The sequence below is a fragment of the Ictidomys tridecemlineatus genome, chromosome 5, assembly GCF_052094955.1.
Source record: "Ictidomys tridecemlineatus isolate mIctTri1 chromosome 5, mIctTri1.hap1, whole genome shotgun sequence".
In the NCBI taxonomy this organism is placed as follows: Eukaryota; Metazoa; Chordata; class Mammalia; order Rodentia; family Sciuridae; genus Ictidomys; species Ictidomys tridecemlineatus.
Window position 1 is genome coordinate 42,712,118 of NC_135481.1, and position 25,246 is coordinate 42,737,363.

Here is a 25,246-nt window from a genome sequence, read left to right on the forward strand (position 1 = left end):
TGCGTGAGGCACTGGGTTCCATCCCCAGCACCACATAAAAAAATAAACAAAATAATAAAGGTATTTTGGGGCTGGGGATGTGGCTCAAGCGGTAGCACGCTTGCCTGTCATGTGCGGGTCGCTGGGTTCGATCCTCAGCACCATATGAAAATAAAATAAAGATGTTGTGTCCACCAAAAACTAAAAAATAAATATTAAAAAATTCTCTGAAAAAGTATTGTGTCCATCTACAATATATATATATATATTTTTCGAAGAATTTCAAAGAATTTTTACAGATTTTCAAAGAATCCTATTATATAATTCATTTGACTAGGGTTTGTCCATTCTCTAAGGGGAAGTACCTTTCATGGTAGTTCTTTTAGAATTTATATATATATATATATATATATATATATATATATATATAATTTAGGCTCTCAGACCATTTTGTCTGTAAATTTTACATATTAATTTTGAGTAGAATTAGTTAATATAGTTAATATTTTATAGATAAGTTGGACCAGAAAAAAAGCTTAACATAAATTGTCAGAATATTTTTGAAGTTTAAATATTAATATATTTGTAAGATCTTACATTTATTTGTTATTTTTATTGAGGTATAATTTACAAACTGTACATCTTTTTTTGGTATATAGTTTTGTGAATTTTGACAAATTATACAGTGTGTAACTTCCGCCAGAATTAAGATAAAGAAAATTTCCAACATCCTGAAAGTTTCTCTGGGAACCATTGCTTTTATTTCTGTCCCTATAGTTTTTCCTTTTCTAGAATTTTGTATATGTTGAGTCATATAGTATATAGCTTTGAGTCTGGCTTCTTTCAATTAACATAATTCTTTTGAGATTTGCCCATGTTGTGGTATGTGTTGAGAGTCAATTCCTTTTTATTATTAAATAGTGTCCCCTTTTATATGGATGTATCATAGTTTGCCCATTCAGAAGCTAATGGACATCTGTTTCTAAATTTTGACATTCATGAATAACATAACTATAAATATTCATGGAGAAATTTTTGTGAGAACATTTGTCTTCAATTCTCTTGGGAAGATGTCAAAGAGTGGAATTGTGAGGATATAAGGTAAATGTGCATTTAATTTTATAAGAAACTCCCCAATTATTTAGCCAATTAACTATAGCATTTTCTATTCCTATCAGGAGTATATGAGAGTTCCAGTTGCTCCACATCTTCCCTCAACATTTGATAATGTTGATTTTTATATGAACTATTCTAATAGATGTATGGTGGTATCTCACTGATTTTCATGACTAATGAGTAATCTTTTCACTTGATTATCTGGTACACTTCTTCACTGATGAAGAAATTGTTCAAATATTTTACAGGCTTAGAAAACTTGGAGAAGTTACTTAACCTTTGTGAGCTTCAATGACTCTATCTGGAAAAAAGCAGTAGTGATAGCTAACACTTATCAAATATTTACTGGATTTAGGTCTGGTTACTTGTACTCTGCATGTACTAGATGCTTTAGTGTTTACAACTTTTATGCAGGAGGAACTTAGTATCTCCACTGTTAGAGATGAGACAATTGGGGCATATGGAGGGTAAGCAACTTGCTTAGTACAGATAGCTTGTGAGAATTGGATCTATTATAGGACCCAGGTCTATGCTGCCAGTGCTCCTGAGCTTCTATCTCCTCTTTTATAGATAATCATACCTGTTTGAATTAGATGTATATTAAGTGCCTCACTACGTAGGCCCATTCTTTGTCATTGTAAAACTTAAAATGTGCTGACTGCATAAAGGGGAAAAAGTGGAACACATACTCAGTTCAGTAATTCAGTAAAAATAATGTTGGTGTGGTAAGGGAATAAGCACGAGGAAAGAGGTATTACAAAATGATTGTATATGTCACTAAGGGTTTGTTTCCACAGTTCTCTAATGGGACCCCTTGAGTCTCTATAACTAATTTTTAAATTCAGATATCAATATTAATAACGATGTCCCTGTGGGCTTCAGTTCTGGTATAGACACTTGACAGATTTTCAAAGAATCCTACTATATGATGCATTTGACTGGGGTTTGTCCATTCTCTAAGGGGAAGTACATTTCATGGTAGTTCTTTTAGAATTTAGATTGCTAAAGGATCAGTGTTCTTGGATATGTCTTAAGCAATCAGTAACTTTGTTAGGCTTTTCAACCATATCTCTTCCATAGGGCAGGATGAGAAATTAGCAAGGGCTCTATTCTAGTACATCACAAGATTTCCTTGTCAGTTACAAATGCTTATGGATACAAGTAACAGAGCATGTAATGAATAACTGTTGAAACAGGATGAGTTTATTTTTTCTCACACAGCAAGTATTGGAAGTACTAACATAGGCTCAGTGGCTCTGGTAGTTTCTGGTGACTTTTCAGTCTTTTATTTATTTATTTTATGTATTCTAATTTGTTATATATGACAGCAGAATGCAATTCAATTCATATTACACAAATAGAGCACAGTTTTTCATGTCTCTAGTTGTACACAAAATAAAGTCACTTTGTGTGAAAACACCCTCGTGTAAGGGTAATGATGTCTGTCTCATTCCACTGTCATTCCGACCTCTCCCTTTCCCTCCCTCCCCTTTGCCCTCTGTAAAGTTTGTTTATTCCTCCCACACTGACCCCACATCCCCATTATGAATTAGCATCCTTATATCAGAGAAAACATTCAGCACTTGTTTTTTTGAGATTGGCTAACTTTACTTAGCATAATATTCTCCAACTCCATTTATTTACCTGCAAATGCCATGATTGCATTCTCTTTTAATGCCGATTAATATTCCATTGTGTATATATACCACATTTTCTTTATCCAATCATCTACTGAAGGGCATCTAGGTTGGTTCCACAATTTAACTATTGTGAATTTTGCTGCTATAAACATTAATGTGGCTGTATCACTGTAGCATTCTGTTTTTAAGTCCTTTGGGTATAAAGGAAGGAGTGAAATAGCTGGGTCAAATGGTGGATCCATTCCCAGTTTTCCAAGGAATCTCCATACTGCTTTCTGTATGTAACAAAATGAAGTTAAGCCCCTATCTCTCACCATGCACAAAACTCAATTTAAAGTGGATTGAGGATCTAGGAATTAAACCAGAGACCCTATGCCTAATAGAAGAAAAAGTAGGACCAAATCTCCATCATGTTGTATTAGGCCTCAACTTCCTTCATAAGACTCCACAAGAATTAAAATCAAGAATTAATAAATGGGATGGATTCAAACTAAAAAGCTTCTTCTCAGCAAAAGAAACAATCAGTGTGGTGAATAGAGAGCCTACAGAATGGGAGCAAATTTTTACCACTTGCACATCAGATAGAGGACTAATCTCTAGGTATATATAAAGAACGTAAAAAATCGTAACACCAAAAAAACCCAAATAACCCAGTAAATAAATGGGCCAAGGACTTGAACAGACACTTTTCAGAAGATGATATACAATCAAAATATATGGAAAAAATGTTCAACATCTCTAGCAATTAGAGAAATGCAAATCAAAACCACTCTCAGATTTCACCTCACTCCAGTCAGAATGGCAGCTATTAAGAATACAAACAATAATAAGTGTTGGCGAGGACATGGGGAAAAGGCACACTTCTCAACCTTTTTGCCATGGTCACAGATGGCTACTGAAGGGAGGTCTAACATCAAAAGGAAGAAGATGACAGAAAGGGGCTCCCTTTTATAAGGAAAGAAAAGCTTTCTCTGAGACCTCCCAATAGGCATTCTTTTGCCTCTCACCAGCTATGGGGGTACTGTGTGCTCATTATTGGAACAGTCCACAGGGGCTGTGATTAAGTATCTTCTTCCAGTTCCTGATTAATATGGCATTCTGTTAGAAAGGATGAAGGTGTGTATGTTGGTGGGGGGAGGGAGGCAGGGAGGGTTGTGCAGACAATGAATCATATTGGCCATCTATCCTTTTTATCTTCTCTAGGCATACAGAAAAAAAACTCCCTTTCTCTGTGTTCATTCTGAGGTCTGGAACTGCTCTGGAACTGCTCTGGAATTGACCCAAGCCCTTCTGGAGTGATAGAATCGACTCCCACCTTTGATAGGGATGAATGAGCCTCTCAGGGTGTTTCTGAAGAGACTCCAGTTCCAGCCTTTGAGGAGTTAAGGTTCCCAGGGCAGCTAAGAAGTCTTCCTCATCACGTTTCCACTGTCTCATCAAACATTTATGGGCTAGATGAATGGACGAATATTTTGGTGATAATTTGTGTAATTTGATTTCTCTGTGTTGTGAATTTAAACAGGTTTAGGTAATAATCCAATCAAGCCATGTCAGGACAGTTTGTGTCAGGTCTCAGTTTTTTTTTTTTTTTTAACAAGATCTGTTTCCAGGTTGAGTACAATGCACATTAATTTGAATTTTCCAAATTTGGTAACTGAATCTGAATTATCTTTATGTCATTTTGCCTAGCAGGCAAAATGTTCCCTTTGCAAAGTAATTGTCAAGGACTATTTGGTTTTGCTAAACCTTTGCTCTATGTGAGTAAAAAGAGATTTTTTTTCTCTTTATTTTTGCAAACTGTCTGCAAGAGGATGGGCCATTGGGGCACCATGAAACTTTGGTCATGCACACCATCACTTTCAATTAGGTTGTTCTTACCCCACAATTGAATTTGGAGGAGTAGATGAAGCCTCCAAGGAGCCTACTGATATGCCAGGTCAGTATTTTTGTCTTCCAGTGTTTCATTTATGCTGTTTTTAGGTCCTTCGGGTATAAATGGAGGAGAGGGATAGCTGGGTCAAATGTTGGTTCCATTCCCAGTTTTCCAAGGAATCTCCATACTGCTTTCTATATGCAACAAAATGAAATTAAGCCCCTATCTATCACCATGCACAAACTCAACTTAAAGTGGATTAAGGATCTAGGAATTGAACCAGAGACCCTGTGCCTAACAGAAGAAAAAGTAGGATGTAATCTCCATCATGTTGGATTAGGTTTCAACTTCCTTAATAAGACTTCTATAGTACAAGAATTAAAATAAAATAAAATAGTCAAGAACTATTTGGTTTTGCTAAACTTTTGCTCTACATGAGTAAAAAAGAGATTTTTTTTTCTCTTTAATTTTGTGAACTTTCTGCAAGAGAATGGGCCATTGGGGGCACTGTGAAACTTTGGTCATGCACACCATTACTTTCATTTAGGTTGTTTTTACCCCACAATTGAATTTGGAGGAGTAGATGAAGCCTCCAAGGAGCCTACTGATAGGCCAGTTCAGTATTTTTGCCTTCCAGCGTTCCATTTAAGACTACCAATAAACTATGGGAAGGCATTGTCTGGGTGTTGTAGGTCAATCTGGACAATTTATGCCTCAATTTAGTTTTCATGATTGGGTGGATACATATTTTAGTATTTATTTTTTTATCTTTTTTTGGTTTTCAAATAGCATTTATTATGGAGAGCAAGAAATGAGACTCTTTAGAACAAATGTGTTTTCAAGTTTCCTGTATTTTTGTAAAGCCTATAGGTAAGTAACTTCTATAAGAAGCAAAGCTAAATTTGCTAAGTTCTCTGTAAAGGACATCAGAGCCCTCCTCTACCTGGCAGGGGCATTTCACAGCTTAGTCAATTGTTTCCTATGTGCTCTGACGCCCCAGATGAAAGGAGCCACTTTCCCGCCCAGCGCTATTGCCAGTGTGTCTTCAGCTGCCAAGGAGAAGCTGATTCAGAATCTGCCTCCAACATCCAAGACCCGCCTGTGCTTTGTAAGTGGAGCATCAGTGCTTGTTCAATTGTTTGGACATTGTTCAGCTTGCCTGTGATCTAATGAGGTTTATGTTTAAGAGTGGTGCATTGGCAAAAGTCGTCTTTTAAAAAGCGCCCCAAATAGTGTCACAATCGTCAATCAGAGGAAGAATCCGCGGACAAACTAGTGATTTCCTCAACTTCCTTTTGCTTTGCTTTTTTTTTTTTTTTTTTTTTTTCTGGAAGATCAAATTCAAATAGCGTTTATGCTTTCTTTCACTGAATTAACAATGGCCGGGAGAAGGTATTTCAATCCCCCTAAAGAAAGCTTTTCTATGATGACAAACCCGTGCACGTTTAGGGGCTCATCTGGTGCTTGGCGGATTTGGGCCGTCAATCAGATGTGTAAGTACTGGCTGGTTCCTCTGCTGTGCTGCCGCTGGAGTTGTATTTATGGCAAAGGCTAAGGTCACTATCAAAAGAAACACGGGCTCACTGTCTCTGAGCTCCTCCTCCGAGCAGAAGAATGTTAAACTAGACATCTGTCTGCGAAAACAATCAACTCAACATGTGCACGCTCTCAAAGGAGGATCTTGTCCTGCCTGTCTCTCAACTTTTGGAAAATGCTTTTTCCTAAATGAGCTTTAGAAATGCAGTCACAAGCCAAACTCTTCACCTTGTGGAGATTTCTATATTCACATAGAAAATACACTTTTGAAATGCCACGCATCGTTTATTAAAAGAATCCTTCCACAGTAGCAGTAATTTGTTAATAATTACTTAATGTAATATGACTATATGATACTTGTTTTATTAGAGCTATGATTTATGATGTTTTAAGCACCAATCTTATTTAATTCTTATAACAGTCCTGTGTGATTGGTATTATTTTGGTTTTACAAATGAAGAAACTGAAGCCTTCAGCAAGTCTAGTTATGCCTAAGTGGGGAGACAGCAATCCAGCCTACAGTCAAAGCCAGTGTTGTAGGCACCAAACTCTCCAGCTATGGTTCTAGAAAATGATATGCTCGTCATTCCTGGGGATGATCTATTGGTTTAGATAATATCTTTACAGGAAGAGAAGATGATAAACATAACATTTGTGGAGATTTTTTCCTAGTGGAAGAAAAAAATCAAATTAACATGTAAATTGGCCAGAGGGAAAAAAACATCTTCAATGTTTCCAAATTTATTCTTAGTGGCACATCCTATATGGTATTGTAAAAGAAACAAACAACAACAACAACAAAAGATTGTCACCAAATGTTAAGGGATTAGGATACTAAAGTACAAATAAAATGAGAACTATTCCTGCCCCAAACCCAGGTGATTACTCCTATAGAGATTAGGGTATCAGAGGCAGGGCCAAAACAGGGATGTTCAAGAATGTTTATTAAAAATATGTCATGGCCCATTACTTATAAACATTATGAGATACTAGAAAATTCCTCAGGAAAAAAAAATATATTAACCCTATGACAGAAAGGAGAGAATGGGGTCAGGAGGTGGCAATTCTGGTCTATTCTCTCATTAGAGAGTCGTGTCACCTTGGACAAGTCATTTGACCCCTGCAGACATCAATTTTCTCATCTATGAAATGAGGCTTCTGGTGACTTCCAATTCTAAAACTCTTGAGTTTGTAACTCAAACTTGTCCTTTGCTAGGGGCTCAATTTTTCTTCTGTACACCTTTAAGGGAATTGTCAAGGAACCAACTGGAAAGGTGATTTAGTTCCCACACAAGTGTCTTTCTTCACTTATGTCCTCCTGCTGCTGTTTGTTAGGTCCTTTGTCATTAGGAAACAAGGATAGTGGGAAAGCAAGTAATTTGAATGTAATTTACCAAAGAGTGAACTTTCCATTAATATACAATGTACTTGTGTATACTTAGCCATCTCTTTAACTATTCTGCCTTTTATTTACCCTCTGTTAAGTTGCCATTTTCATTTATTGCAAAACTTAAAAAAAAAATTGTAACTCTAAAAACCGACATGGATTCTTCTATTCAAATTAGCACAACACAATACTTTTAGATTTCTTTACCTACTAATTTTCCACATACAATGACTGTCATTATTTTAGTTGCCAGAATTAATGAACTGATACACTTAAAAGGTTTTAGGAAAATTATTTATGGCATAACAGTAAGTAAAACTGTACTACCATACAAAGCACTCATCTTCTTCATCTTTGAAAATATTTTAACCATTCTTAATGGGACCATATTTTAAAACCAATATTATGAATATATAATTACTACCTTATAAAAATGCACTGTATGAAGTAGACACAAAAGGCCATGGGGGGAAAAAAAGGTTTCTGCTGCTGATCTTGAATTCCTAGTCCAGTTTGGTAGGGAAAAAACAAAACAAAAAAACAAATAAGAAACAAAGCCCACAAACTAAGGAGTATATAGAACAATGTAATGTAAGATAATCCTGAAATCTCAGAATCTTTATGCAGAGATTCAATGTTTTCCATTAATGACATCATTGAACTTTGTAGGTATTTATTTTCTTGAAAGTAATAATTTTTTGTGCCTCTCTACTATATATCTTGTTTTAAAATCATGTTCCTTTTGATATACTTGGCTTATCTGAATTTCTAGACAGACTTTAGCCATGGACAGATACTTCACCAGATGTTACAGAACCATGGAAAATGTTACTGCTTTTTTTATTCCTTAGGCCAATCAACAGGTATGAATTCTGTCCCAAGTGCTTAGAATTTATTTATATTTACATGGAACATGAATGGTACAGGCAAGAATGGAAAGTATGTTGCTTCCATGTGATCACTACCCATTCCAAATACCAGTGTCTGCAACTGGTCATGACCTTATTTCCTGCTGAGCTGAAACTTGGCCTCAGAATCCTTCTCAAGAGCAGTGAATCCAGTTACCATAAGCAAATATCAACCAACTTGCTGAGCAGTCTACAGTTAAAATATCTTCCTAAAAGCATTACAGGTGTCTCTCTTTGTTTTTGATTACAATGTGATTATCTTTCCTGAAATTCTCAAATCTTTTGTGTTGTTTTCATTTTGAAAAAAGTCACTTTTTTGTTTTTTGAAAATGAACTTTTATTGAATTAAAAAATAATACCCTGTAATACCTCTACATGCACATTAGGGACTCAATAAATATTTGTATCTTAAGTAACCTTAACACTAGAAATAGAAGACAGAAATATCAAATGGAGCCAGAGGACACTGTCTCACTGATTCCTCTGTTGGGGGGCAGGTCCTTCCAGATATTCGTGGAGGAAATCACACACCAAAGGGCCCCAACAGATTAAGCCCTGGGAAACTGGCAGAGCAAAGAAGAAATGTGGAAGTTCCAGTTTCTTTTGTGTTACAAGTTTCCAAAATATGAGGAAATATGCCAAATGCCTTTGGCTTTCAAACGATAATATAGTCTGAATTAATGACTAATGAGGAAACGCCCACTGAGAGTTCATGGACAGTATCTCTCCAAAGGTCAGATCCTGTTGGCAAATGACCAAAGAACCCTTCTTTCTTAAGCTAGCCAACAACTTCTATGGCCAGGAAGCACTTTGCCATCAACTCGGCGAGCAATTAAAAGCATCATTTGAAATTAATCTAACAACTCCACTGAAAATACCAAAACTTGTGCATGAATATTTGATTTGGGTCTCAGACAAGATTTTAAGGGAAATTGTTTTTAAAAAGTAGAAATGTAAAGATAAGCCATTTTTAAAGAATATTAGCTTGTTCTCCTTTACCAGTTTAGTGAATAAACAATAATGCTCCGAGGCTAATTTTAAGGCAAATGCAATAAAATGATATGCATTTCTTCAAATTAAGTATACATCCTAAAATACTCCTAGTACATTTGTTTTATTTCGGATTTTGAGAATTCCTAAATGAATTAGTCCCTAAATTAATTCTTTAATTAACATCAACATATATGATGATTTTTTCGGATTCCAGTAAATTTCAGCAGAATAAGAAACAACTAATAGGTTCTGATTATTTGTTCAATGCAAGTGAGTAAGAATACACTTATATAAATTTAATATTCAATAATATGTTCACCCACCATTTACTGAACACCTGTGCAGCACTGGGAACTTTGATAGATATTGGGAGACAGAGACATAAACAAAATATATGTGGTTTCAACTCTCATGATGTTTTTAAATCTAGTCAGAAATTTTACATTAAATAAATACAGAAACAATTCAACAATTAAGAAAAATACTAAGTGATCAATAAAGGATCTTTCAGTTTACTTTAAAAACTATGGCTTCCTAAATAGAAGAAGTGATTTTATCTAAATTTGATTTGTCCTACAAAATAGCTTCCATTTCAATTTTCAACATACAGAAAATCTATTATAGACACATGAGATTATTTCTAAATGTAAAAAATGACAGAAGGAATTTTTTTTCAGGAAAAAGTAGTTTTTTTTTTTTTTTTAAGAAATACTTTTAACCAAGGCAGTTTCCAGGGGGAATTAATGACTATTTTAGGTTAATGGTCATTGGCTTCATGTTTGGCCTTCAATTAAACTCTGAACTTTAATTATTATGACTTAATTGATTTGGTTATATTTCATGTTAGCATTTCAAAATGACCTTCCTTTTAAAAAATAAAAATTACCCTAACATAGTACCACACGTCTTTGTTGAGCCTGACGTTGTCACTACAGTCCACACTAACTTTACCTGTGGTTGAGCCTAGAAGCTGCTTAGTTTGCAAGGTCTCATTGGGGTCCTCTCTATCATTTTTGCCTATGCTGTGAGACAACTCAGGGTAAATCCAAGTGAGGGAAAAGAAATGAAAATGAAATATATTTGACGCCATGATTATGATTAAAATGCCAACAAAATCCACCGAGATCCATTTTATTCTAAGTGCAGGGGTTAGACAGTGTTAACAAAAGCTTTGAGTCACACAATTAAACACTGTCAAGTGAAGCTCATTAAAAAATGTTACTATATGTATCTTTTCATTACAAATGACTCCAAATGTTTAGTTGTTCTAGTTAATTAGATGAAAATTTAAATTTCTTACACAGGGAACAATGAGAACAAGCTGGATTTACTTAATCAATGAGCTGGATTTTACATAAAGTAGTATGACACCAAGTTCGGAGAGTGCATTACTGACTGAGACAAATTAAGGCATCAAATGAACATGTCCCCTCCCCCTGTATTGTGGAAAAGTTTAAAAAGTTTTTTTTTTTTTTGAAGTACTTTGATCAAGCTTTGAAATCATTTTAGTGGATTCCTATTGTATGAAAACTGTAATTTATAGTGCTTGACCTAAGCAGCTCTTTTGTCTCAGAGCCATATTCAAAACAATAGCAGGAAAGTAAAAAACCCAAGGGGAACTCAAGCTGTTCTGGTTATTATTTAATTCATAATTCTATCTTCCTTATTTAATCTTCAGAATCCAGGCATGTTCTCTGATACCAGGTTCAGAATGTATTTAGTGTACATAGGAGGGTTAGTTTTGAGCAATCCGATCAGAGGATCCAAACTTTGTCTCGGGCGACCAATTCCTTAACAGAAGGGACTTTACACCGGCTCAGACAGGCGCTTCCCTGTAGAGGGGGACACTGCAGGCACACCCCCATTGTTGCCTTTTCGCTTCCTCTCTAGTTAAGCTTGTTTGTTCCTTAACCCTGATCAAGAATGTGCTGGCCAGGAGAAATTCTCCTCCCATTCTTGTCATAAAATTATAATACTTTGAAGCAAATCAGCTCCCATCAGATCACAGGGACAATGGCAAGCTGACCCCGTGAAGAAGGAGCTGAGTAATTCGCTAACTAAATCATAGAGTCATTTTACTATTTTAATTCACAATTTTAATCAGATGAACAACACTCAGGCTGAAAGGAGCTATAAAACCCTTCATGTTTTGTTGGCTCCTTTTGCCAAAACACTTAGTGAAGGCATAAACCTGGTACCGTATTTAATCCTGTAAAATCTGATTACCTTAGTTAAAAGTTTTTATGATCCTACAGGTGCCTCAGAGGAATATTTTGACATGTGATGGATGCTTCTTGGGTTTTGCTTGTCCCTGAAGAGATTAGGCCAATTGTTCCACCCCCCACCCCCCACCCCCAACAGACGCATTGGGGCTTAGATGAGATGTATTTTGATCCTGGGATCTTTTTCTAGAAAGAAAAGGAGCCAAAGGGTAGTGAGATATGCAGAGTAGAAGCCATGTGGAAGGAAACTAGCAAAGGCCAGTGAAGGGAAGATGATCTGAAAGATACACGAGCAGCAAAGGAAAGGAACTTGAAGGTCCTGAAGATTTAATTCATTTGAAACACAAGGTCTGTCCACGGGCACAGGTTAAAAAGAGCAAACCTCTGAAGTATCTTGGCTCAGAAGAGGAAAGCAAACAATGGGTGTAGCTCCCTGGTGAGAGGCGAGTGAATTAACTGTTCACTTGGCACTGTGCATTAATTAGTGTGGCCCATCAGGGACCATTTAGTAGATTACCTCATCAGGGCTCTAAGCAATCCCCTGGTGGCTTGCCTGAGTTAATGCACCCCCCAAAGACCAATAATTTATCATCTTTTCCAGGGTGGAATTGTGCCTTGCAGATAATGAGCAGGTACATACACCTATGGTTAAAAGAAAATTATTTCCCCTGGAGAGGTTCAGCTTTCTATTTTAGAAGCCTGAACCTTCTTTTTTTTGTGTGTGATTTTAGGAGTGTTTTTGAAGAGTTGCCTTACTAGAAGGCAAAAGAACAAAGATTCTCAGTTGTTTGTGGTTTTGTTTTGTTTTGTGGGGTTGTGGGGAGAGGAAAGGGTGGTGGGAAGGAGTCCATGAAGTTACCCTAAGTCTCAGTACTGGATCAGCTTAAGTCTGAACCCTTTCCTTTCCTTACTTCAAACGGGTCTCTGGTGTGTTTGTGGGAGCAGATGCTTGGCAAGTCTCTGTACGCCAGAGAGGACATCAGTTAGCATTATGTTTTACACACACTCCTCCTTCCTGGCGTGGCATAATTCATTACCACAGTGTGCAGGATGTTCCATAAAACAAGATTTTGCTTTAACGTTAATGTTCTAATGACGACAGCAATAAAAATAAGTTGTCATCCCATGTCTACTATCCAGGGCTGATGTTTATACTGTCTAAATTAAAAAACAAAACAAAACAAAAAAAAAACAACACATAGAGATGAAACAGATAAGTGTTTTAACATAAAAGAAAAAGACAAGAAGACTTTAAGCTTCTGATTTGGGAAATTATTCCCTTCCTTCCCCCACCCCTCCAATTCACATGTAGTAGATCTAATCAGATTAGTTTTTGTGTGGGAAAAAAGCTTCCTTTTAAGTAACTTGTAACATTATTGCAGCATGTAGTTTGCTGCTAGTTTCTTTCTCTCTTTTAAGGGCCAAATTGTAAAGCTTCACTCATGGAGATGTGGGGGTGTCTTTGGGGACTACCCATGCCTTCCCACAACACATTATGTCAGGGTGCCAGGTAGAAGAATACACACAAAATGCAAGCGCCTTTTTAATTTTTTAATTTATTTGGGCACATTCATCATAAATTTGTTTAATGTAAAACAAACAAATCCTTGACAAGGGTTTAACAGGATTTTCAACATCTGTGCAGATAAATGTAATTTATTCCTCAAGAGAAATAGCAGTGTAAAGCATGCCATGAGCCTGCCTTTAACAGGTTTAAACATTTTTGTTCAAAATGTTTGTGCGCATGTGTGTCAGCACACGCGCATATCAAGGCAATATGGTAGTGTTCTCAAATCATCCTATTTATTCACAAAATCTTCATGATAAATTTTACACTGAAATACAAGTTTGCTTGACACCTCTTTATCTCTGTCTTCCTCCTCTCTTGCGATTTCATATTTCATGTAGCAGTCTCACTACAAAGTCTGGTTTAGATTCCAGGTGTTTGTGTACTTTTAAAGGAAAAGCAATGAGCAGAGTTTTGCAAACCTTCTTAGGTACAGATGAACTAAGGAGCAGTGCCAAACTTAGTCTTTTGAAGAACCAAGTAATGTGTACAACATAAAGATGTTTGCAAGAGTTACATTTTGATTAATATTTCCAAAATCACCTATTTGAATTATAAAAGCTATATTTTATAAGCATGAGGGTAAATATTTTGCTAAACACATTTTTTGATATATTTTTAATTTACCAAAAGATAAGTTTTTAATTAATTCATTTTGTTTTAGACTGAAGTCTGGTGTCTGGTCTGGTCTGCAGTATACAAAGGTGAAATTAAAGTGAGCAAATACAAAATATCCTTTATTTTGCTAATTTAAAAATTGCTCCAAGTTTATTTCTAGTATACTTCGGTCCTTTAAAGCTGAACATTTCTAATGTATAAATTATTTGAGTGTCATAAAATTATGTGGTATAAAAGGCAGACACAAAGCAGTGTAAGGAATGTGTTTTAAAAAATTGTTGCTCATAAAAATTCTGGCTAAATTAGCACTGACAGCTAGCCATGATTAAAAATAAACTCTGGACAATGCTGGCCCAGAATTTCAGTCCTCTCCCCTCAGCCTCTAAGCCAAAGATGTGTGACTCCCAGACACAATGTAACCAATGCTTTTAAATGAGATAAATGTAAAATGTTTGGAGTTCAAATAAGCATTATCAAAGAGGAAATTCTCATCAAGTATATTTTTGCAGCTTGGCATAAAGCCACAGAAGCCAGGAAATTGTAAAGCCTGAGCAGAATAAGCATGTGATATAGGCTACCATCTAGGTCGGCTGCAGCCCTGCAGGTGACAGCTAAACTTGGATTCAGACTTTTCTGTCTTCAGCTTTTGTAGGTTTGGCTAGGTTATTCCAGGACAGTTAATGCAAGGATGGGTACCTGTGAGTACACATGAAGAGAAGGGGGTGTGGGATAAATGGAAGCTTAGGGGGAAAAAAAAAAAGGAGATGATTTGGTAACTGGGAACTGGGAGGAGAATTGAAAAATCACACCTTTCAGTCTCCACATTTTTTCTTTTGTTCAGTACACAAGGAGAAACCATCCGGAAGGAAGAAAGATTATGACTATCTATAAACTAACTGTTTGACAGAGACAGAAATGCTGATAATGAGTGGGTTGTGTCTGTAGTTCTTGGCTGTTCACATCAGCAAGGGATGAAGGAAAACAGAAACTCCTGATATGTTTGTCTAGAGAGGTAGTGGTGAGACCGCGGCGGCGAGAGTTCAGCTGAAGTTCAGGGCAGATGTTGCCAGGAGTTTACGCTGCAGGAAAGTAAAATTGCTTCCGGATTCACCTCTTCCTCCAAGCTTCTCTTCCAGGATCTTCAGGGTCAAGCTGTGCTATGGCATAAGGTGACAATGTCTGTGGGGAAACAGGCTTTGAGCAGGATGCCCCTCTCCCGGTTGCAGTCCAACTCCTGGATAAATCCATACCAATAGATGACCAAGCCTGGCCCAAATCTGCAAGAAACACCAGAAAATAACATGCGCACATAGTATCAATATAGGTAGTTCCAGAAAAATGTCATTTTGGAGGCACAGATAATATGATTAAATGACTAGGCTGCACAAAGTTGTTTTGGTTGCTATTATTATGAATGAAAGTCGCTGAACTTATACCAAAGAGCTCATTTAATATAGAAACTTTTCTTTTCTAGGAACCTGAAAAATTCAGATGTAGGAACTACCCATAACACTTTCTATAAGGTGTTATGAACTTGGGCTAATGTGGCTACTTGGCTGACAAGGAAAAAGCCAAAGTATAAACAGTGATAAACTGGGGCATACCTGGCTTGGGATTAATATTTAATTAATATTTAATGTTGCTATTTAAAAAATTAAACTTGTTCACTTTTTTATTCTTGGTGCCAAGGATTGAACCCAGGGGCACTTAACCACTGGCCCACATCCTCAGCCCTTTTTATATTTTACTTTTTTGAGACAGGGTCTAAGTTGTTGAGGCTGGTCTTAAACTTGTGATCCTCCTGCCTCAACTTCCTGAGCTGCTGGGATTACAGGTGTGTGCTACCAGGCCTGGCTAAACTTGTTCATTTTCAATTGAGGAAATGAAAAAGAGTATTTTAATGAAATTTTTAAAAATGGAATGGCTTTATGTCCTCTCTGGCTATAATGTTGTATTCATGCACCAACAAGGCCAGAAGCATCTCCTGTCATACACTCTTTCCAAGTCTTAAAAGAAAAGAAACCCATGCCTATAATCTCAGTGACTCGGGAGGCTGAGGCGGGAGGATCATAAGATCTAGGCCAGCCTGGGCAACTTAGCAAGACTATCTCCAAATAAAATAAAAAGGGCTGGGGATGTAGCTCAGTGGTAGAATACCCCTGGGTTCAATCCCCAGTACCTGCCCCCTGTCCTCTATGACAAACCCATATGACAAACTGGGATTCTTTAAAGATACCTTCTTTCCAACACTTCACTTTGTGCATTACAACCTAAGAGCAGATTCAGCATGAAATTTAGTCACAGGTTCACGTGGAAAGAAGTAATAAAGTCATACAGACTTGTGGCAAAGTATAGACAGATAGATGCAGGCTTAAAACCTCAACGTTTCTAAGTTGTGCCTCCAAATTATCTCCAATTTTGTTAGCAGTGACTGATCCCCGCCAGGCAGACTCAGGAAGTGGCCCTGTAGACTACTTCACCCATCAGGAAGTTGAGACCTTTAGGCTGGGTTCATAAAGATGTAATCACTATCAATCACTGTGCACAGAGAGATGTTTTGCACATCAGTTTCACGTTTTTCCTACCGAGAGCACTTAATTAAAGGGCAGCACTACTTTTGGTGTAGTGTTGCAGGAATTTTACAGTGAAATCATAAATTATGAATGTTGGGTTAGTAAAAGGATGTCTAAAAACAGAACTGCTTTCTGTATTCTAACATTACAGCAGGCTGAGCCATGCTAGGCCAAAAGCTTTTTCCTTCTATGATTTATTATATGCTGTGGTGTACTTGCCAAAACTAACAGTACAGGATGGGCTGTGAGATACTGTATGCACAGGAACAAGTTCAGCTGGATGTCATGGACTGGTTTATTTGGGGATTCACATCAGTAGAGTAGGCAAGTTGGATTCGAGATGTGTTCTAGGGGTTACAGAAACTGGGCTGGATCAGAAGCCTTGGAGCATAAGGTCCAAGATTCACCCAAATTCAGGGATGACTGCAGATGCTCTCTTCTTCCTTAGCATCTCCAAGGAAGAGGTTCTTTTGAGTCAAAAGAATTAGGCTACCCGTACCTGAGGTGTAAGCCCCAGTACTGGAAAGCAAACAAATTCCCCTGGATTAATATTTGCTTTCACTCAACAGAGGGTATCTTAGTAACTTAATCATGAATAATGTCTCAAACTTGAACATATATTATTTGGTACCTTTATTTTATAAATAGCTCTGTGATTAAAACCAAATGATGTCAGAGTTGTGAAAAAAAGCCTGGCAGGAGCCACAAGATCTGTGAATATGTGGACCATGTCTGTGAGGCCTCCAACTGTCCCAATGGTGATGCGCTCGAGTCACAGATCTAACAGTAAGCACGACAAACACACTCCTTCCTCCATTTTATTATATGGCTATTCTGGAGACTGCAATGTTCTTAGAAAGGCACTAATATTTTTACAAAGGGAGAAAAAATGTGATCTAAAGAGTCATGGAAAAGAACAAAAGGATGTATGGGGGTCATAAAACAAGCCCACTGTTTTAAAGATTTAATAAAACAAAAACACATATCACCAGCACTGAGCGAGTGAGAACAGCCTGTACTTTTCCTGAACAGCTAAATCACAAACCAAAGGACTCGAAGCATGACAGCTCTTTACAAAAATGGCATTTCCTAGGTAGAGAAGCCAGGCTGGGGACACCTCATTGCCCGAGAAATAGGACTCGTTTCACTTGTGAGGCAACAGATGAAACCTGACAACTCAAAAAGGTCTTGCAAGATTGCACCTGAACATTTCATGTGGTGGATCACAACCAGGATTCCCTTGAGGTAGTAACACCATCTACAAACATTCTCAGCAGGACTCACAAGAAGTCTCTACCAACTCTCCACATCTTTGTTTCTTATGAAAGAAAGTTAATGTTAGCTCTGTCATGTAGCTCAAAATCTCTCCTTGACAGTGTGTGTCTAATTTAAAATGAAGAAACAAATTCCTTTTTTAAGTAGAGAGGGGTAGAGAGGCTTTCAAATTATGTGGTCTATAGGTGATAAAAATAATAGGGACTTGAAAGAGTGACAAGTTTGGAAATTTAATGGCTGAACAGAAGCTAGCCTTATTCCTGGCATCACATCAGTGTATCTCTGAGCTTGCTCCAAGAGTTCAGGATCCAAAGATGATCAGATGCTGCTAAGATAGCCTTTCAGCAACTTACTTGTTTATCAAGAGGCTGATCACATTAAACAGCCTTTACAGTCACTTTCTTGGTTATCTAAACTAAGAGGAGAAGAATTTTTGGTTGATAACTTGAAAGACCAAGCCATCCAAACCTGTTCATTCTGAAAAGGTGTAAGGCAGGGAGAAAACAGGACCCCAGAAAATTCTTATGTAGGAGCCTGGCATGGTGGTGTACACTTGTAATCCCAGTGGCTTGGGAGGCTGAAGAAGGAGGATTGCAAGTTCAAAGCCAGCCTCAACAACTTAGTGAGTCTGTAAGCAACCTAGTGAGACCCTGTCTCAAAATAAAAGAGTGCTAGGAATATGGCTCAGTGATTAAGCACCCCTGGGTTCAATGCTTGGTATAAAACAAACAAACAAACAAAAAAAACAAATAAATAAATGTGGGTCAAGTCCTACTTGTAGGTTAGCATTTTCACCATGTTGATACCTATTTTTTATTTACTGTGGCACTATTGGGTAAGAATGAGATCACTGGGAAGAATATGTAATCTTTGTGAACAATTAAAATTCAAAGAAACTCTGCTAATGGCATTTAAAAGGAAACAGAATCCTTGGGACTGAGAGAATATACAAAGTAGAGAGTTGTTCTGCTACTGGGATCACAGTCCTGCTGACCAGCCCAGAGACACTTGGTAATGAGAACTGAAAGAATAAGAATTAATTCTGTGAACACCTTTCAACATTGACTAAATCATGACAACCTTATGAATGTATTCAGATGTGTTTCTATGATTTCCTTCCATTTTAGAATATTTAGAGAAATTAAGTAGGAGACTATGACAATAAAGCTGGGTACCTTTTGTGTTTTGGTGCATACTTGTCTCTTAGGGATCATCCCTCTGTTTCAGCATTTCTCTCTTTTTTATTCTGAGGCCTTGGTGAGGGCAAAGACCATGTTTTGTTTATATTCCTCAACTCTTGTTATCTGCCTAGTATGTGGCAGATACCCTCCTGGACAAGATGGGGAATATGGCATCAGTAATAATAGAATCAGGTAGTTTTCTTGGTTACTGAATCAGTGATGGCCTACTTTAGAAGTGTTGGTGGCAGGACCCAATTATTGCCACAAGATGACAATTTTCACTATGGTAAGGATGATGGTAATAATAGTTACACAAATGTTCTTACAGGTTGAAAATTCCTACACTGAAAATATGAAATACCAAGATATGATTCTTTTTGGGTGCTAACATAATGCCAGAGTGGAAAATTCCACCCCTGACCTCATATGATAGGTGGTAGTTAAAACACAGGTGCACTAAAAAATGCCATAAAATTAACTTCAGGCTATGTGTACAGGGTATAAATGATACATAAATTAACTTTGTGTCTATAATTGAGTGTTACTCTAAAGATATTTTAATATGCATTGCAAGTATTTCAAATTCCTACAAAATCCCAAATCTGAAACACTTCTGGCCTAATACATTTTGGATAAGGGAGGCTCAACATGTATTAGTACTTTCTTAGCACTTATTGTGTGCCAGACATACTTCTAAGTGCTTTATCTACATCAGCTCTTTTTATTTTTATTTTGAGACCCAGTCTTGCTAAGTTGTTGAGGCTGGCCCGGAACTTGGGATCCTCCTTTCTCAGACTCCCAAGTTGCGGGAATTACAGGCATGTGCCAATGTGCCTGGCTTGACAAATAATTTTTATGCCAACCTCATGAGGTAGGTTCAATTACCATCCCTGTTCTAGAAATGAGGAAATTGAGGCACAAAGAAATTTAGCAGGTTTCATAAAGCTTCACAGCTGAAATATGGAAGAAGCTGTCTTGGGACCTAGGCAGTCTGTGATTGTACTAACCTGGTGAAAGAGTATAAATTTTTAACCAGAAAAAGAGGAAATGCCTTTGTACTAGGTAGATTGTACTGAGAATGTTCTGGAGGACTCTGGTGCCATAGCTCCAATCTGGAATTGACCCAGGAGAAATGCAGGACATTTGAGGAACAGTGGAATATGACCTAGAAATGAACCCTCAGGTAGCGACTTGCTTACCGATCCCCTGCTTATGAGAGGGCTCTTGGGGAGGAGAGGTTTGATTCATTCTTTGTTTCTTAAGTGTAGAATTAGGGCAATGTTTCAGAGTAGCTAAGAACTGGATTTTGATTCAACACAAATAATTTTTTTTTTAATAACTGAAATTTTGAAAACAGGGAGTACAAAACAATAACATTATGTGACGGGTTCCATTAAACCAATGCTGAGCTTTTACTAATTAAAAAAAAAAAAAAAAAAGAGCTGGACATAGTGATACACCCCTACATCCCAGCAACTCAGGAGGCTGAGGCAGCCTGAAGGACAGAAGTTTGAAGCCAGTCTGGGCAACTGAGTGAGATCCTCCCTCAAAAAAAAAAAATAAATAAATAAATAAAATAAAATAAAAAATAAAAAAAATAAAATAAAAAATAAAAAAAATAAAAATAAAGGGGAGGGGAGTGTGTGGCCACCTCAGTGGTAGAGGGCCTCTGGGTACCATCCCCACTATCAAAAGAAAAAGGAAAAAGAAAAAAAGTTTAGTCAAAACATAAAAATTAGGACTTTTTACAAAAAATCCTTCATATCTGCTTCTTTTGAGAAGTTGATGGGGTCACAAGTGGCTGGAGCAAAGTAACAGGTGCCCCCTTCAGACATGACATGCATTCTCAGGTTTGTGACAGTCTCCACCATTCTCTGCAACTCCCTGATGCTGAGACTCTGTGCCAGGTACCCTTGATCTCCACGCTTGTGCTGTGGACTTCCCTAGTGTAAAGGCCCAGTTTTCCATGCTCACATCTCTTCCAACATGCGAAAGCACCAGACAGCCTCAGAGGGATTCATACTTCAAGAAAAAACAAGGGGCATTTTTCTTATGTTCTTTCTACCTCGCTCATTTATGTTGTCCAGCTGGCCTCTGTGGCTATTTGAGTTCTTGACCCTGTCCTGAGATCTAACTCAGTTTCTCTACCTTGGGCCAGATAATTGAGGGGCTGGGAAGAAACTGCAAGAGATTGTTACTCCCCCTCTATTCGCAGAGGGGGAAATATATACACACATATATAAATATTTTATATAAGTACATATTACACATATTTATCTTGTCTTATTTCTAAAATGTTGATGATAAAATAGGATTCAATGATATGATAAAATAGCTTTCAGTCATGTATTTTCTAAGTAGATGGGATCTAAAAACACAGCTGTTATCATATGGGAGTAGCAAAAATTGTTTTTGTTTGTTTTGAAGAAAATCTTTGAATCTGGCAGGGTTGGAGATGTCCCTCTAATTGGTTCCACTTTTTTCTATAGATGGATATGTTACGTACAGGTGAATAGCATACACAAGGGAGGTTCTCTGATATGAGTTAACACTAAGACATATTGAAGATGTATGAAAATACTTGGCAAAGTTGTAGCTAACCTGTCCCTGCACATATGGTTCATCTTCACAGTCAAAAATGAGCTAGTAGGAAAGACATTTAGCAACTGCACCAGGTCCCATTTAGAACACACTCTACAGAGAGAAGTCTTGCCACTGAAAGGTACAGAAAAGTGTCAAACTAAATTGGGCAGCAGTATACCCCAGTATTAATGCTGGTGGAGTTCTTTCTGAGTTGCAACTAAGAGATAGAGACAGATATTGTGGCAGGCAGACTATTAAGATGGTCTTAAATGATACCCACCTATATTCAAGCTCTTTGTAATCCTTTGTTCCTGAATTGTCACTAGGCTGGACCTAGTGACTTGCTTGTAACTAAAATACAGCAAGAATGACAGAATTATCACTGTGATTCGGTTAGAAAAGCTGTGACTTCTGTCTTGTGATTAAACTCTGCTGCTTTCTCTGCTTGTACTCTATGATGAAGAAAAACTGTCACGTGGGAGCCGCCTGTGTGACCAGGAACCGAAGGTGGTCTGTGGTCAACAGCTACTGTGGAACTGCATTCCTCAGTCCAACAGTCCCTGAGGAAATGAATCCTTCCAACATCCCCTGAGTAAGCATGGAAGTGAATCCTTCCTAGTTGGACCTGCCAATGAGACTGCAGACACTGGGCCAGTGCAGCCTGGAAGAGACTGTGAAGCAGAGGACCCAGCTAAGCTGTGCTTGCACCCCCGAGCCACAGAAGTTGTGAGATACATGTGTGCTATTTTAAGTCACTTGGTTTTGGAGTCATTTGTTATACAGCATCAGATAACTAATACAAATATGCACTATAAACTTGAATTCAAGTACAAATCAAATACCATTCTTTAACATGTTCTTTAACATGTGCGGTATGAAGATTCCTGTTGAGTACAGACTGGCTCTTTCAGTTACAGTTGAACCCAGAATTTACGGCAGAAGGGATGACTGAAGGTGATTATCTATAAACATCAACTCTTAAAGGCAAACTTCAGTTATTAAGTAACTGTGTGCTTTTGTACTAACTGCTTCTTGGCTTCTCACTTAAGACTGTGCATTAATATCTGTTCTTGCTGCTTATCCAGGATGCTGGGGTTACCTGAAATGAAGCATGCTCCATGTTTTCTCCAGTCTGTGGTCTGGGTGTTAAATTTGGTTTCTGGGTTTCTAAAGTTGCAAATTTGAAGAGGTGCACAGGGCAGGGGAGGCTGTTATAGGAAGAACATGTTGCCAGCTCAGGTGAATGACTACTGACAGCTAGGGAAGAGATATTAAAAATGCCAACTCTGATATCCTATGGCTGTTTGGTGTTGGGGCAAACAGATTCTGTCTATCTCAACAGATGCTGAGGACAGTCTAGGAAAAACAGATGCTGGTTACATTTTGTTCAGTTTAAAAAAGGCAGAGAAAGCTGTAACGTATTTTTAAAGACTGTCACCAAGAACATTTTAAAAATGGTACTTCAGTGAGTAAATTCTTAGTTTTCCAGAAAAATCTAGCTATCCTCAGATAATCCCTGAGGATTCCAGATTGCAAATGTTTGAGAGAATATGGTATGAGTTATAAATTGTGTCTTTCAGTTCAAGGTTTTCTATAACTCTAAGAAACTCCAAGTCACAGCCAGAAAATTTGGGCCCCCAAATTCAGGAAGAGCTTGTTTACTTTTTAAAATATAAAACAAAACAATCCCTTTCTGTGCTATAGCCCATAATGCAGGAATTACTGGGACAGTATTTTAACCTATAGAGAAAGTACAAGACTATTAATTTCCTATTGTTATACTTTCCCTTGAGGCATCTTCTTCAGAGAGTGTTGGAAAGGAACACAGAACTTCTCACTGCACTACCAGATACCACTTTGTAAATTAGCCCCAGGAACCAATTCTTGAGTTGGTTTTTGGAAGTCTGTTTAGCTTAGAGATTCCCACAGATTTCAGGGGCTACTGATGAATTCTTTTGTCTATAAAGATGTTGTTTAAAAACATACAAAATAATAATAATTCCATAGCTAGCAATAAAGAGGTCATTAATATTTACTGAATGCTTATTATGTGACAGGTAGGGTTTCCAGCACTTCCCACATGTGCAGACTAATTTGATACTCATTGCCACTCAACAAGGGGTCAATATGATTACCCTCACTTTACAGAAGATGATACCAGGGCGCCAAAATGGCCAGGCTTTGAACTCAAGCAGCCTGGCTCTACTGCTCACACTTGTGACTTCTATACTATACTACTTAATTAAACCTTATGTTTACACAGAAATTTATAATGGTCATTCAACTTCAAAAAAATATTTATAACACCTGCAAAAGAAAAAAAAGGTAGGGGCCAGGAGCAAGGCAGGTAGAGACATTATGAGCTGGGATACACCTGTCCACAGGGTAGGGAGTCAACAGCTTCACATTGCAAAGTTTATCTAGCTATCCATTTGTATTGAAGTGTCACCGCATCGAACAAGTATATGGAAAACCAACCTATGATTCAGCAAAGGAAATTAAGATGATTCCATTTGAGAGAGCATATTTAAAGCCCCTGACAATCAGGCGGGAGTAAGCTATGGGGTGAGAATTACAGAATCATGGCATAAAATTCAGAGAAATGTTTCACACTGTGAAGGGACTCAGAAGTTATGGGGCAGAATCTAAACACGAGGGGAGAGGAGTAAATCCAGATCACTGCCACAGCCTGTTCACATAAATGGAAATAAACAGCTGGAATAAGTTATGAGGAAAACTGAGGGAAGCAGTGGGCCCAAGTGAGCGTGTGGGGTGGAGATTCTTCTCTTTTCCTAGAGAAGAAGGTTCAGAATTGTAATACAGGGTGGATGCTGTGAACCCCAAAGGCCCATTTCCCCCTCTTTGCTTCCAAAATATCTTTAATATAGAAATGTATTTTAGATTTGTGTCATAAACTTGGAGTATTTGTGTTTTCAGCTCTATCAAAAAACATGCATATTTTTAAAAACTAGTGTGCTTTTACATCTCTTTCTGACAATATAATAAGATAGTGAAAAGTTGCAGTACTCATATACTATCACACAATTTGCTTCTCTACACAGAATAAGGGAAACTCAAGAGATCTATCTAATACTTCTCTTCCCAACAGCTAAATTATTATGATTATATAAAAAAAGAATTCTCAGTGTACTAGGTCCCAGGATATAAATCTTGATCAAGTCCATAAAACAAACAATTTTCAATTGAAGGGTGGCAAGTGGGCTATGAAATGATTGGATGATTTTAGTTAAGTTTCTTGTTCATGAGAGTCTTTATCAAACAATAAAAACAAACCTAGTTGTATTGATTAGAATCTTTGTTCCCAGCCCAAATCTTTGATTTCAAGGGGGCAGGCAAATAGAAAACTCCTTCCCTAAAAAAGGAACAAAAATAAATAAAAATAAGAGAAGAACAGTGAGTCAGTCGGTCTCTCTCTCTCTCTCTCTCTCTCTCACACACACACACACACACACACACACACACACACACATTTTTTCTTTCCCTCTCCTTTGGAGTGGCTGTGTGGGGTCTGCGCTATCTTCTGAGGATGTGTGCAGACATGTGGCTGGTGGAAGTCAACTGTTTCACCATGTGGTTTTTATGAAGAGTGCATTTTCAAACACATAGTTCAGGATGAAGGAGAAATATAAAACATCTTGTAATTGTTTTAAAATAAACTCTTACACTGTTTATTTAGTTTTAATCTGCATGTTGTAGATTGGTTGTGCACTTGTTAATCACTGTTGTATGTATCTCTAGACGAAGTTGTAAATAACTTTTCAGTCCAAGTGAAAT

At 37.4% G+C, this 25,246-nt stretch overlaps 1 protein-coding gene and 1 long non-coding RNA gene across 10 annotated transcripts in view; one reads left to right on the forward strand and one right to left on the reverse strand.

Annotated features, from left to right (window-relative positions):
• Cdin1 (CDAN1 interacting nuclease 1) overlaps positions 1-25,246 on the reverse strand; it is a 254,240-nt gene that overhangs the window by 25,111 nt on the left and 203,883 nt on the right. For 6 of the 9 annotated variants that reach the window (XM_040274170.2, XM_078049864.1, XM_078049859.1 and 3 more), the window contains one exon: positions 13,193-15,116. The exons of 2 other annotated variants lie outside the window; for them this stretch is intronic. In XM_040274170.2, the coding sequence (XP_040130104.2) occupies positions 14,987-15,116 (130 nt within the window). In that variant the 3' untranslated portion in view covers positions 13,193-14,986. Of the gene's footprint in view, positions 1-13,192; positions 15,117-25,246 lie in introns of those variants that run through there. One more of the 9 variants, XM_078049861.1, reaches the window with a different exon arrangement.
• Positions 3,887-22,716, forward strand: LOC144377774 (uncharacterized). The gene is made up of 3 exons (XR_013438847.1): positions 3,887-4,671; positions 5,609-5,716; positions 21,915-22,716. It is a non-coding gene; the product is annotated as an uncharacterized LOC144377774 (long non-coding RNA).